A 14,522-nucleotide genomic window follows, 5' to 3' on the forward strand; every position below is an offset into this window, starting at 1 on the left:
ATTTTCTTTTTTATTTTTCCATTTTCAAATGTGTTTTGATACTTTTTGTCTTTTTATCACAATCATTTCCTCCTTCCTCCTACCCCTAAGGAAACTTCTCTTGTGACAAATAAAACTAAGCAAGAAAAAAACAACCAAAAACATGTTGGAAGTAGGCTTGTTTGTTAACTGACTACTCTAAAGTACTAAAGGCACAAAGAGAACTTCCTAATGAGTTCATGAGAATATAATGTGCTTCATATGGGAGGGCAATCTGAACACAGTCCACCTTCTATTATTATCTAGAATAAAATTCCTGAACAAAAACAAGTCTGAATTTCTCCCTAGTTTTGCAGCATGTGAATTTCTCTAATGAGATACAATGCTGGGGAGTATAATTACACAAAAATTCACTCACAAGGAGGTAATGACTGGATGGAAGCAGTATAAACCCTTCAGATGAAATGAGGCTATCTGGAAGTTATTCAGAATTTAGAGTCAGAAGAATGGGATTGAAATCCCAGCTCTAATACTTACTGGTATGTGTGTGAGATCATGGGCAAATCTACTGTTTGGGTCTTAGTTTCCTGTTCTGTAAAACACCCAAACGGATCTGTAACCTCACTGATTTGGAGGTTCCCTCCAGTGATGCACCTCACCACCCCTAAATGTATGACATGCTGAAGGCTTCCTCAACTCCTCCTGCAATCCTGAGGGTAATTACCAGTAGAGTAGGCTAGCTACCTTTCATCCTTCAATCTTCTAATATGTACAACAGGGATAATCAATAACAACTTGCACTATCATCGGGAAGGGGAAGGTTTGGAAGGTTTAGAGTGAGGGGCAAATGAAAGAAAAGTAGCTAAAAGGTCTTCAACACACTTTACATTTTAATGGATTAATATACAAGCACCATATAAATGTAAAAATTTGGAGAGGGCTGGCCTCACAGAGGACTCTGGCAGAAGGTAAGGCCCCAGGCAAGTCACTAAAGGTCATTTAATTTTCCAGTGCCTGAGGCCTACTCAGAAAGACTCGAAATTTTAGATTAGGTGCCCTAGAGTGGTGATAGTAAGATTCTTTTTTTTTTTTTTTGCTTTTTGGAGGGGGAAGGTAGGGCAATTGGGGTTAAGTGACTTGACCAAGGTCACATGGCTAGTTTTTGTGTTAGGTGTCTGAGGCCCGATTTGAACTCGGGTCCTCTTGACTCCAGGACTGGTGCTCTATTCACTGTGGCACCTAGCCGCCCGATAGTAAGATTCTTAACCTAGGCAGCTAGGTGGCACAGTGGATTAAGTTCATTGCCTGCAGTCAGGAAGACCTGAGTTCAAATCCAGGCTTAAACACTCATAAACTCTAGCTGTGTGAGCCTGGACAAGTCACTTAACCTTTGTCTGTTTCCCCATCTGTAAAATAATAACACCTCCCTCCCTCCTAGGGAGTTGAGATGATAAATGAGGATCAAATAAGATGACAAAAATTATATTGCCTTAGCATAAAATAGGGACCATAGAAACGTTTTTATTAGGTGTCCTCTATACCAAAGGAAAGAGGAGGGGGAGAGGGAAAGAAAGAAAAATATTTAAGTTACTATTAGGAATTGTCTTGCCTTTAGACACCTCAGCTTAGGCACAGTGACTTCTGATGCTGCTGTCAGAAAACTTTTCTGCTGAAAATTCACTCTAAAAGATCTCTAGATACAATTTCCGTGAAAAAAGAAGGCAAAATTTTAAAAAACTAATGTTTAGTAAACTACACAAGTCTGACTTCACCATGTAGAGATGACTTTTATTGCTGCCTTATTAACAACTTCTGGAAAGCAATCCTTGATTCTGGAAGGTATCTACAGAACTCCGCTGGAGGAAATTCTCTTCAATAAATACTAAGGTAAGAATAGGTGGCACAGTGAATAGAGCTCCCGGCCCTGGAGTAAGGATGACCTGAGTTCAAATCCGGCCTCAGACACTTAACACAAAAAGTAGCCGTGTGACCTTGGGCAAGTTGCTTAACCCCAATTGCCCTCCAAAAAGCTAAAAAAAAAAAAAAAAGAATAGACAGGGCAGCTAGGTGGCACAATGAGTAGAGCACCAGCCCTGGAAACAGGAGGACCCTGAGTTCAAATACAGCCTCAGATACTTAACACTTACTAGCTGTGTGACCTTGGGCAAGTCACTTAACCCCAACTGCCCTCCAAAAAAAAAGAATAGACTAAGGTTTCTCCCAACCCTAAAAAAAAAAAAAAAAGAGAGAGACAATTAAAATATTTTATTTATACCATGGGCTCCCTCCCAACTAGGGTCTTCCAAGGGAAACTCCTGTAGTATGACTCCCTTAGGCAAGTCTTTCAAAACCCCAGAATTGGGTTAGGGGAAAAAAAATCTTCTTATACAAAGGAGGTCAAATTGAACAAAAGGCAAGAAAATCCACGCAGCCTGAGCAACTGAACTTCAATGTGAAATAATATCCTTTGGCAGTTTTTGCCACTTAATAGTTTCTCCCAAGTTGGAATCTAGGTCTTTGTTATTTGTTATTTACAATACTGGACAAGCCAAATAGAGCTCTGGCCTTTCCTGCTTCACGATGATTCCTAAGGACAGAACTAACTTTAAAGGAAGGTGTAGAGCCTGTGCTCTGGCTCCAGGCAGAAAAAGAAATCCCACTTTTCTAAGACACCTCCAGATCTAGATTTCCTAGTATTTGGTAGCTAGTATTTCTTCCCTTTCATCTTCTCTGTAAAAACAAGATTAACACCATAACTTTAAACAACCAAATAACACGAGGCTCCCTGACCTCACCATGTAAAAGATGAAAATGAGGGCACGAGAGACCTGTCAGAAACTAAGGAAAGACCAACAAACATTTGGTTTTTTTAGCAGTTAGCCAACGCTTCCCTCTCCACTAAAGAGAATTTGGCAGTGAAACCACTATGGTAAGTTGAGGGGCCTCCCAAACAGAGGTTCAAAGAAGCTAACTTCTCTTCTCCTTTCTCATGCCAGCCCCGCATCCCCATTCACAGTGGATTTTATTTATTTTTTACCAGGTACTGGCAAACTTCTTAGGGGATGGAAAAGGGAACTAGAAAATGCCAAATGCTTTTGCAGGTCCTTCAGGGGGTTTTTGTTTTTGTTTTGCAAGGCTGAGCCTAAGGAAGCTGCTCCACTGGAATCCTACTCAGGCTGCTGAGTTTTATGATAGTGAAAGCTTTCTGAGATCAGGGCTGCTGAGAGTAATATGAACTGGCTCCATTACCTAAGGGGCTTGCCCAAAATGTTGGTGAAACAAGCTAGAAGGACCTGGCACGTCCCAAGTCTGAGAGCTCAGTGCAGCCAACTCACAACTAGGAAAAATGTTAAGAACTGGAATACCTAGATCATTTATCCAACAATTTAAACCTTTAAACAAACCAGTCAGCAGAGCTCCTATCAATTTCTAGGACTAAGTGACTTGACTTTCTGTCTCCCCAAGTGCTTACCACCAAGCCTGGCACATACTAAGAGATATAAATGCTTGTTGATTGACTGAAGGTGGTAATGTACCATTAGTTAGCTTGGTGTATGGGAGACTTTGGTCAAATTTTTTCATTTTTATGCAACTTATTTTTCTCATTAGTAAAAATGGAGGGTTCTGTAGGGTACTACTATGGCTATGGAATCATTCAAGTATTCTCATATACCGTTGATGCATTAGTTTTGCATAACTTTTCTCTTTACAAATAATTTTTTTAAATTGCTTGCTGGTAAGGGAGGGAGAAAGATATTTTGAAATCAAGTTGATATAAAAACAAGATGTCAATAAAAATTAATTTTTAAGTGACAAGTTCACACTGTATAACCCAACTCTAATAATTTATATTGAATATGATAACATGGTCTAGTTGTGGAAGGCAAGAGAAAAAAAAAAAGGGACAGCACAACCCATTTCCCCCTTTCCCTTACCTTTCCCCCTCCCAAAGGGGATACTTGGACTCTGTAATACAAGGTTGATAATTCCAGCCACCTTCTGGTGACAGTGAAAAGGGTTAAGATGGCAGATTAAAATGGGTTTTCTTATCCTTAAAAGGAAGATGTGGGAACTACCTCATACCTCTTAAGATTCCCTTCCAGCTCTAACAGCCTAGGATCCTGAGATGTAAATACCAAAACAGCCTTCATTCCAAAAACAGTTTCCACTAATTAGATGGAGCAGCAGAAGCTGCTGTAGGTCAAGGATAGTCTCAAGGTGTACTGGTTAGGGATTCAGGGAGTCAGGGAGAGCCATGATTATTTGTGTCAGGTTTTAAGCAAATTGAGGATCTCCCATAATCCCACGGGGGTGGGTGTGAGGTGTCTTATGTATGAGAGAGAAGCACTATTAAGAAATTCTTTAGACTCTTCCCAGTCAAATCAGGTGCAACCCTGGCCTTAAGAACACCTTGCTTTCAGCTGTACCTCTGGGAAAACATTCATCTCTACTGCAGAATTCATGAAAGCAAATCAGAATCCATCTGCAGTAAGCTACCACTTACATTTTACTGTCTGTAAGGGGAGAGGGGAAGGGCATGGGCAAGAATGACTTATCAAACTACATGATGACTACACAAAGGAGATTCAATCCATGCAAAGGGAGATAAAGAGATTGGAAAAAATATCATTTGAACTTCACCCACCCCAATACTCTTCAATAAAGTAGTATGTTTAATACCTGTCTCCCAAAGTAAATAGATGCTGGCTTCAGCATTAATCTGAACAAACCCTTTAAAAAGGGCACGTGTATTTCCTGTCCCACCTCTTCCAGCTTTCTTTTAACCAATCCAGGAAAAAAAAAATACACAAACACATATAACAAAGCAGAAAATTGATAATTGATTTCTTTCTTTACCTTGAGTTTTGGCCCCAGGTCCTTCTAATCCCAAGGATGGATCACAGAACTCCTTTATAGGTGACCGGATGGGTGTTTCTGCTTCAGGAGTCTCAAAATTACCATCAGAATCCGAGCTGCCGAGGGGGGAAAAATGAGGAATTACCACTTTCAATGCAATTTTGGACATCCTTCCAGAGCCTTTAACTATCCAGACAGCTCAGAGTCCAGCAGTGTGTATGACTGTCAAATCTACTGGTCGTCCTCCTCCTCCGATAGATAAGCCTGTGGCCATCACAGATTCACAGCAGATAGAAGTAAGCAAGGTTTTCAGGATGGCTGGAGTCCCTTCACTACTGGCCTCCTTGGTATTCTATCAGATACCCCTTCACTGAACACTAATGCACCGGAGTTCTATCCCATATACACCACTTCCGTCTATATTTCTCTTGTCCAACATCTTCTTTCCCCAAATCAAGGCTATTTAAAAAACAACAACCAGAAACCCGAAACCTTGCAGTTTCCTGAGGCCAGGCCAAGCTAGATAGAGCCTGGGTCTCTCCCCTAGAGGGCATGATCATTCATCCTGACCAACACACCAACCATAGTTCTGACCACAACCAGGGTCCCTGTTCCTGAACAAACCCCTACCTGCTTCAGGCTCACTGAGTTCAGAGACCAGAAGTCAATCACCTGTCTTGCCTATCCTGCTGGGCGGCCGCAGTCCAGCAGGCGATCATTTCACGGCCACTTGCTCACATCCGGCCAACCTTGGCCAAACCTGCCTCTATCTTCATTATCACCGCTGCTGCATTTTCTGGTGACCCTACTACCCCGAGCCCCGAATCCATTGGGGTGGGGGTGGGGTGGTCCCTCCCCACGGAGGATTCCCAAGTTCCAGACCCGTGAATCAACCACACTGAAAGCCTTCGAGCTCATTAGCGTCTCTGAAGCTTGCAGAAATGAGACATTAACCAGATCAAAAAAGGGGATGGGGGGACGGGGGAGAGGAAAGAATACAGAAGCGCTGCAGATTTGGTGGGTGTTCACGAAGCTAGTAGGGGGATTGGGGGGGAGGGAAAGAAACACCCCTGCAAAACACCACCTACAGAAACGAGAGAGAACAGTGAACCCAGGGGCATTCTGGAGGCTGGGGGGAGGGAAGGGGAATGGAGGGGGAGGGGATGGGGGAAAAAAGCCAAAACGAACACAGAATGTACGGCACATGGATGCAGGAGGCACGAGTTCGAATCCCGGGGCTCTGGCCAAACTAGGGATGCAGTATACTTGCCTGAAACTCAAAGACTTGGTCTCGGCTTGGGAATCGTCTTCCTCGGCCTCTCCCTCCGGCCCCCGGTCCTCGCCATCACCAGCACCGCCGCCGTGCACGGCGGACCAGGTCCACTTGGCCCACTGGACTGGGGACAGGATCTGCCACGGGCTGAAGGCCATGAGCGCGGCTATCCCCGCCCCGGCCCCCGAAGAGGGCAAAGGTGGAGTGAGGGGGAGGGCGCAATCCTTTTTTTTTTTTTAATCCCCTGTTTCTTTCAAAATGGAGGGAAACGGTGACAGTCGCCTGTGGCTATCTGCGGCCGGGGCAGCGCGGATGTGGTTAGACGTTCACCGTCGGATCGCCGCCCTCTTCTCTCCCGGAGCTTCCTCCCCTGCCCCTGAGGCGCCGCTGCCCCAGGCCCGGGCTCGGCGGCTCCTCCCCGAGATCCAATCAGCGCCGAGCTCGGGCGAGAGGACCCCGGCTCCCGCTCCTCAAGGATGCCAGCCGAGGCTGCGGGAGGAAGCCGCCCCCTCACTCATCCTCATCCCTCCCTCCCCCCTCCCGCCAGCCCCGGCTTCTCCGTGGCTCGCCCCAGCCCCAACTGCGGGAGCAATCAGCTGGCTGCCAGATATGAGACCCGCTCCGGGCTGGGCGGGGCTGCGCCGCGCTCCCCCTCCAGAGCCTCCCCTTCGGGATGTACCACTCGCCCCCGCAGGGGGGTCCCGGGCGGAAGCTTTGGTGCTTGACGCAAAGGCGGGAGATTCCCCCCTCCCTCACGCTAGGTGGACTCTTCCTAAACTGGCTGTGATTCATTTGTGGGAAGAAGTTTGATGGGAGTTTGGGGGGAAGAGATCGAGCCTCCATTCCCCCCCCCCTTCCTGCTCCATAGCAACAGGAAACCTATTTTCTGAGTCTGCTTTTCCTGATTTCCCTCGCCCCACTTTCTCACCACTCAGTGGAGTTACTGGACTCGAGGGAATTAGCAAACCTCCCCTAACATTAAGTCAACATTGATTAAGAGCCTACTATGCACCAGGCAGGCAGCTGGATGGCAAAGTGGATAGAGAGCCTGAATTCAAATTCTGACTCAGACACTTACTAGTGGTGTGACCCTAGGCAAGTCACTTAACCCTATTTGCCTCAGTTTCCTCATCTGTAAAATGAGCTGGAGAAGGAAATGGCAAACTGGGTCACAACAAAGGATGCAAAAGACAGTCCTTGCCCTCAAGGAATTTACAATCTAAAGAGGAAGACAACAAGCAAACAAATATATACAAAACAAGCTATATTATACAGGAAAATAGGAAATAATGAACAGAAAGAAGTCACTGGAGTTAAGAAAATTAAGAAAAAAATTATGATTTGGGGAAGACTTTCTGTAGAAGTTGGGAATTTATGGTCCAACGATTGTGGAGAACAATCTGGAACCATGCCCAAAGAATTATAAAACTTTTGACCCAGCAATACGAGGTTCTGTATACCAAAGATATCGTAGAAAAGAGTAAAGGACCTATATGTACAAAAATATAGCAACTTTTTATGGTGTCAAAGAACTGGAAACTGGGGAGATACTCATTAATTGGGTAAATAAGTTGTGATATATGATTGTGATGGAATACCACTATGCTATAAGAAATACCAAGTAGGATGGCTTCAGAAAAATCTGGGAAGATAAATTGATTCAAAGGGAACTGAGTAGAACCAGGAGAACACTGCACACAATAAGAGATATATTGTAATAATGATCAACCCTGAAAGACAACTATTCTAATCATGACAACTGTCCACGACAATTCCAAAGGACCCATGATGAAAAATGCTACCCACTTCCAGAAGGAGATCTGACAAACTCTGGTGCAGTTGAAACATTTTTTTCACTCTATGTTTCTTGATCTTTATTTTTTTCCAATTTAACTAATATGGAAATGTTTTATATGATTTCACATGTATAATTGATATCATATTGCTTGCTTTATCAATGGCTGGGGGAATGGCAAGATGGAGGGAGAGAATTTGGAACTTAATTTTTTTTAAATGTAAAAATAAACCAGAATGTGGACTTTTAGTTGGAACTTAAAGAAAACCTGGGAAATCAGTACTCAGGGAGAGTATTCTAAGCATGAAGGACAACCTGAGAAAACGCCTGGAGCTGAGAAATGGAGTCTTTTGCTTGTGGAACAGCCAGGAGGTCAGCATCACTGAATCAAAGAGTATGTGTTGGTGAGTAAGATGACTGGAAAGATAGGAAGGGGCTAGTTTATGAAGGGCTTTTAATCACTATCAGTTTACTATAGTAATAATAGCACATTCATAGATATAGAGATATGAGAGTGATTATTTCTCTCTTGTATTTAATAACTAATTATTGAATTAGGACCAAGGTTTTTCTGCTTTTCTACTTCCTTTTCCACAAATCAACCAGTGAGAAATCATGGGGAAAGACTTATCCAGCCAGTAAAGCTAAGATCTAATCAAAGACAGTAAAGAAATTCTTAGCTTAGGCAAATGGGTAGATTCTTGCTCATTGTATTTACTCAGGTCTGAGAAAATATGGATTCTCCCTTTTGTCAGAGGGTGACATGGAAATTGATAAATTCCTTTGACCAAGATTTGGGTGCTCAGTGTCAAGTGTCCCAAACCCCTCACTGGAATAAGCCCACCTCTCATTATACTATTCATTCTCTCATTAATTTTTTTTAACCAATCAGAGTTTATTGTCACCCTCAGAAACACCTGCTCTTCCAAGGTCATATAAATGGTGAGCCCACCACCATGATTTGTCTTTGGTCCAAGAAAGAGAGCCAAATGACCATTCTTTCTATTGGTAATAAGCTAGCATTATCAATAAAATGATGAACTACTCTGAAACTGTCTCTTGAACTTTTTAAACATCACAGATATATACATGTTGTTGTTGCATGTGTATACACACAGGGTGTCCCAAAAGTCTTAGTGTAGTTAAACTTTAGCAGCTTAGTTTTAATCTTTAAACAGTCTTAAACTTTAAACTGCTGAAGCTTTAAACTGCACTAAGACTTTTGGGACACACTGTGTAATCGAATTTGATGCCCACAACAAGCTTGAAAATAGGCATTATTATTGTTCCCTGTTTTACAAATGAGAAAACTGAGAGTAAGAGAGGTTAAGTGACCTTGCCAGGATCACACGGCTAGTAGTATCTGGGGCAAAATTCCAATTCTGGTCTTCCTGACTCTTAAGTCCAGAGCTCAATGGACTGCTCTGCCTTAGACTGGTTTTGTTTGGTGCAAGAAAGCAAACCAGGAGCTGTGGATGGAAATTTATGAGGGCAAATTTAGACTTTGTGTAAGTATAAAGGTAGAAGTAGGAAAAAGCATGGAGTGGAAAGTAGGTAGTAAAGTGGATAGAGCACCTGACCTAGAGTCAGGAAGACCTTGAGTTCAAATCTGGCCTCAGATACTTACTAGCAGATACTTATTTGACCCTGTGCAAGTCACTTAACCTGTCTGCCTCAGTTTCCTCATCTGTTAAATGAGCTGGAGAAGGAAATTACACCAGTATCTTTGTCAAGAAAACCTCAAATGGGGTCAGAAAGAGTCAGACACCACTGAACAACATAAGTGGAATGGGCTGCCTTGAGAGAGTGTTCCCCATCCCTGGAAGTCTCTAAGCAAAGTCTACATGACCACCAGAGTAAGGTTGGAGCAGATTCTGGGCAAGAGATATCCAGTAACTTCACTTGTTTCCAACCCCACACACTCAGAATTAATAATAATTCCCCACAATCACGTAGTCCAACAGCAAAATGGCCAATTGCCCATAATGTATCTCCCATTAAGTTGAAAGTCTAAATGGATAAAGCCTTTCCCTCATTCCATCAGCCTCTTGCTTCATGAAATAACCTCTAATAATAAATGAAAACATTTTTACTCTCCACTTCAACCCTGTCAGCGAGAGACCCTAAGAACCTCAGATTCTCTAATCAGTTCCCCTAGTCCAGACCCCCAAAGCTAGAAAGACTGGTCATGGAGAGAGGCCCTAAATTGGGATAGCAGGGTAGGAATCAGTCCTGAGGATATCCAACTCTTAAAGGAGGAAGCTCACAATGTAAACTGAGCCAGGCAAACTTACTGAAAACATGCAGGCAGTGCCCACCCTCCCCTAGCCAAGGAAGTAGCCCAATTCCCCAAAGAGATGTTAGATGACCTTACCCTTCCCTACTAACCTTGGGATTCAGAAAATCATCATTAGCATTCTCCTGATCTATAAGATGGGAGTTTTGAACAAGATGACTCCAGGGACCCTTCTTGTTCTAAAATCTAAATACCATAAAATTGGTGATCTGATGGAATTTGACACCTCCCCCACTCCCCACCCCCATTAAAAACAAACAATGACAACAAAACAGCATTTGGAGAGGGTCTAACATCTTAGGTCAAATGTGTTGAATTACACAGTAGAATCAATATGGTATTCTAGGGCCTCATCAGTTTTACACTTCTCTCACTTAACAAAAAATTAATAAGGCTTCTGCCTCATTCCATCACTTTCTTTCTGGCTCTTTTAGTTAGCTGCTTCAGGCCTGAGTGAAAGCAGTGTTAAAAATAAAATCCTCTCCATTCCAGGAGGCAGAGGAGGAACAGCTGAGACCCTCTGTTTTCCTTCTTGTTTCAATGTGGAAGATTTTCCCCCCTTTTTCACCAACTCACTCCTTTCCTACTGAAAAGTTAAAGAAAAGGAATACAGGAGGGAATTACAATGGACCCAAGAGGCAAAATCTCAAATACCCAGCTTCAATTCAACTCAATATTAACACCTGTAAGCACCTATTATGAGCCAAGCACTGTGCTAAGCAGTGGGGATACAAAATGAGGAAATATATGATCCTTGCCCTTATGGAGCTTATAATCTATGGGGAGACAATGTGCAAACAAATATATACAAAACAAGCTGTGTACAGGATTAATAGGAAATAATAGGGAGAGGGGGGCAGCTAGGTGGTATGGTGTATAGAGTCAGGAAGACTTGAATTCAAATATGGCCTCAGATAATTCTAGCTGTGAGACACTGGATAAAGTATTTGCCTTCCACCTGCCTCAGTTTCCTCAACTGTAAAATAGGGATAACAATAGCACCCATCCTCCTAGGGTTATTGAGATAATGTTTGTAAATTGCTTCCCATAGTGCCTAGCACATATTAAGCACAATATAAATACTTATTCTCTTCCCTTTCCCCCACTTAATGAATGCTATTTCCTTCTTTCCTTAAAAGAAATCATGCAACAAGCATTTATTAAACCCTTACTATGTTCATATTTCGCAAACCTTAAAGCACTATATAAATTTGAGCTGTTACTATCCTTATTTAAGGACAGACTAGATTCTTAAGGATGTCCCTGCTATTAAAGATGGGGTCTTGGGAGTCTCTCAAGAAACTCAGATTCAGAGATTCCTCAACAGGTGAGAAAATGGCTTAAAATGACTTTTTCCCCTGAGGCTAGAGGGTCATTAATAAGAAGAGATCTAATTCCAAAGACATCCACAGATATAAATTAATTTTGCTGGAAGCTAGATGGATCCCATTTATTTTTATAGCCCCATTCTCAAATGGAATTAAAAATTAAGAGGAAAAAAAGTGAGAACTTTGGTTTTTTGTTTCCTGTTGCAAGAGAAAGTTAAGGTGGCAAACCAATGAAGAGTAGGAATAATCCCTCCCTGACTTCGCCTAAGTAGTTTGCCATTTCCTTCAGCTCACTTTACAGATGAGGAAACTGAGGCAAACAAGGTTAAATGACTTGCCAGGGTCACAGTAACTGTCTGAGGTCATATTTGAACTTGGGAAGATTCATCTTTCTGACTCTAGGCCTGGCAGTCTATCCACTGAACCACCTAGCTGCCCCTCATTTTACATTATGAGAAAACAGGCCCAGGAATGATATATGAACTCCCCAAGGTCACAGAGGTAATAAGTAAAAAGATCTTAGATTTGAAAGAGGCACATCTGACTCCAAACCCAGTTCTTTTTCTACTCTATCACATGGCAGCCACTACCCACACTGTATTGTATTTTGATGAAAAACAATCAAGGGGGAAAGTAAAACTTTATTCTCTCTAGGCTTCAGTTTCTCATGTAAAATGATGGGATTAGGGTATATCTTCTCTAAAATCCCTCACACATTTAGTAGTCTCTGAATCCATGACCATTTAGAGACATGGAACTAGGGAAGTACAGGTAAGATGGCGGCCACTCTGAACTGAAAGGAATGCACTGGGTCCTGGGCTTACTGGTAGATACAAGGAAAGGTGTTATTGTTGTTGTTGCTGCTGTAGATTAATTTCTTTTTTTTTTTCAGTTGTGTCAGGTTCTTTGTGACTCCATTTGGAATTTTCTTGGCAAATATTCTAGAGTGGTTTGCCATTTCCTTCTCCAGCTCATTTTACAGATGAGGAAACTGAGGCAAACAAGGTTAAGTGAATTGCCTAGGGTCACACAGCTAGTAAGTGACTGAGACTGGATTTGAACTCATAAAGATGAGTCTTTTTGATTCCAGTCCAATGCCCTACCCTGCCAAAGAGCAGTTAGAGAGGGTTTAATCAGTGGTACCAGATTAAGAGGTATAATCACTACATACAGGGTGACCCAAATCACAAATTTCCCCAGAATGCTTTGCCTGAAAGCTACAAATACTCCCCCATCTTTCAAAACCGTTCACTTGACCCTGCCATTCCTTCAAGCTAGCATCATTTATCTCTCCTCCTTTTCACAGGGTTCCTCATCTCCCACTCATTTCTCAACCTCTTACAGCCTGGCTTCTAGGCTCACCATAGCTGAAACCGCTCTTTCCAAGGTTACCAACTATCTCTTAAGTGCTGAATTCCACGGCCCTCACCCAGTCTTCATCTTTCATGACCTCTTTGGAGCACTTGCCACTGCCAACCAACCCCTCCTCTCCGACATTCTCTTCTCCCTGAGCCTTCTTAATATAGTTCTCTCCTGGTGCTCCTCCTGTTTGTACAAGTGTTCCTTCTCAGTCATTCTCCTTGGCTGGATCTCATCCAGGTCCCCGGAGCTCTTGTCTGGTGCCCTTTCCCCTTTTTAGTCTCTCTTGGGGAAGGCTTTCATGAGATTGTGTAGATCATGTATGGAGGATTTATAGGAAAGAATGAATAAGATCAGAGATCTTTCAAAAACAAAAAGCTGGCGGTTTAGATTTATGCTGTAAAAATTCAATTATTTACTGTTTAAGGAAATAATGTGTTGAAAGAAGAATTTCATGCTTCAATAGCTCTGTGATTTCATCATTATGGGAAAGAATTCTCCAGAGATACAGGCCAGAACCCCTCCTCTATGAATCTTCCTTCTATGTAACTCTCATCTATTTTCTCCTCAAGGTTCTGCTCTTGCTTTACTATCTTGGATTTCCCAGCAGGTTGTATCTTTATTTGTCCTTTCATTCTTTACTACATGACTGACCTACCTTCATTGTAAGTCATACATGCACTTTGCACATATGTACATTGTAAGTCCTCAATCATGCCTTTCGTAAAATTCCTCCTGCTCAAGTCATAATACATTTCTCTTACAAGTTAGGTTGTGGAACCTGTTGAGACAAGAAATGTGCAAGATATGCTCTTACAACACAGGTGACCTCCAAAGGTCACCCAAGTACTATTAATCACATTCTCAAAGTGTCTACTGTTATTATATAAGGACAGGTTAATTACAGTGGAATATCTGAAAACTTGCCCTTCCTCCCCAAAAAAGGGTCTGGTCTGTCTTCATACATCACTCACTATCTTTCCTACACACTCCTCCTAGGGCCAAACCCTACCCCCCCCAAAAGAACCCCAAACGCACGCGTGCACACACACACACACACACACACACACACACACACCCCTCTCAAAAGTTGTCTTCTCAGAATACAAAGTTTTCCGAAATGAGAAGAGGAACGAATAAAGATTCAGAGAGGAGTTAGGAATCCAAAGAGGCAGCTACAAAGTTCCAGTATAAAAACAGCACGGGGTGTTCCTGAGGCACACTCCCATCAACTAAGTAAGGACAGGAGATAGTACTAGAGTCCTGGGATGAAAACAGTCATGCAGCCTAGATGGAAAAAGGCAGGTGGAGCTGAAAAGGGGAGAAAGATAAAAAGGGAACCACTAAAATAAAGGAGAGGGCGGTGGGAAAACTCCCTTATCAATATGACCTGTAAGTAGAAAAACTCCAGAGTAAAACAAACTTTTATCTTATTGAACCAGACCAGTTTTGTGGTTTGGTCTTTTTTATGAGTTCCCAAAGAAACATTTTAACTCCTGGTGTTCAACCTTTTGGCAATGAGCCTCTCCAAACTTACCTAACAGAAGGAAGGAAGGGAGGAAGGGAGAAAGGGAGAAAGGGAGGAAGGGAGGAAGGGAGGAAGGGAGGAAGGAAGGAAGGAAGGAAGGAAGGAAG

At 42.6% G+C, this 14,522-nt stretch overlaps 1 protein-coding gene and 1 long non-coding RNA gene across 12 annotated transcripts in view; one reads left to right on the forward strand and one right to left on the reverse strand.

Moving 5' to 3' along the window:
- TACC1 (transforming acidic coiled-coil containing protein 1) overlaps nucleotides 1–14,522 on the reverse strand; it is a 191,600-nt gene that overhangs the window by 74,206 nt on the left and 102,872 nt on the right. For 2 of the 10 annotated variants that reach the window (XM_069075863.1, XM_069075873.1), the window contains exons 1-2: nucleotides 6,107–6,687; nucleotides 4,837–4,952 (exon numbers count right to left, since the gene is read on the reverse strand). The exons of 2 other annotated variants lie outside the window; for them this stretch is intronic. In XM_069075863.1, coding sequence (XP_068931964.1) covers nucleotides 4,837–4,952; nucleotides 6,107–6,267 — 277 coding nt within the window. In that variant the 5' untranslated portion in view covers nucleotides 6,268–6,687. Of the gene's footprint in view, nucleotides 1–4,836; nucleotides 4,953–6,106; nucleotides 6,689–14,522 lie in introns of those variants that run through there. 6 more of the 10 variants (XM_069075869.1, XM_069075865.1, XM_069075872.1 and 3 more) reach the window with 5 other exon arrangements.
- LOC138152110 (uncharacterized) overlaps nucleotides 12,424–14,522 on the forward strand; it is a 138,182-nt gene continuing 136,083 nt past the window's right edge. Inside the window, exon 1 of one of the 2 annotated variants that reach the window (XR_011166032.1) lies at nucleotides 12,424–13,432. This is a non-coding gene — a long non-coding RNA (uncharacterized lncRNA). The remainder of the gene's footprint in view (nucleotides 13,433–14,522) is intronic. The other variant, XR_011166030.1, reaches the window with a different exon arrangement.

This window comes from Petaurus breviceps, unplaced genomic scaffold (assembly GCF_028583685.1).
Source record: "Petaurus breviceps papuanus isolate PSGF00001 unplaced genomic scaffold, PetGlider_PUasm1.0 90919, whole genome shotgun sequence".
Lineage (NCBI taxonomy): Eukaryota > Metazoa > Chordata > Mammalia > Diprotodontia > Petauridae > Petaurus > Petaurus breviceps.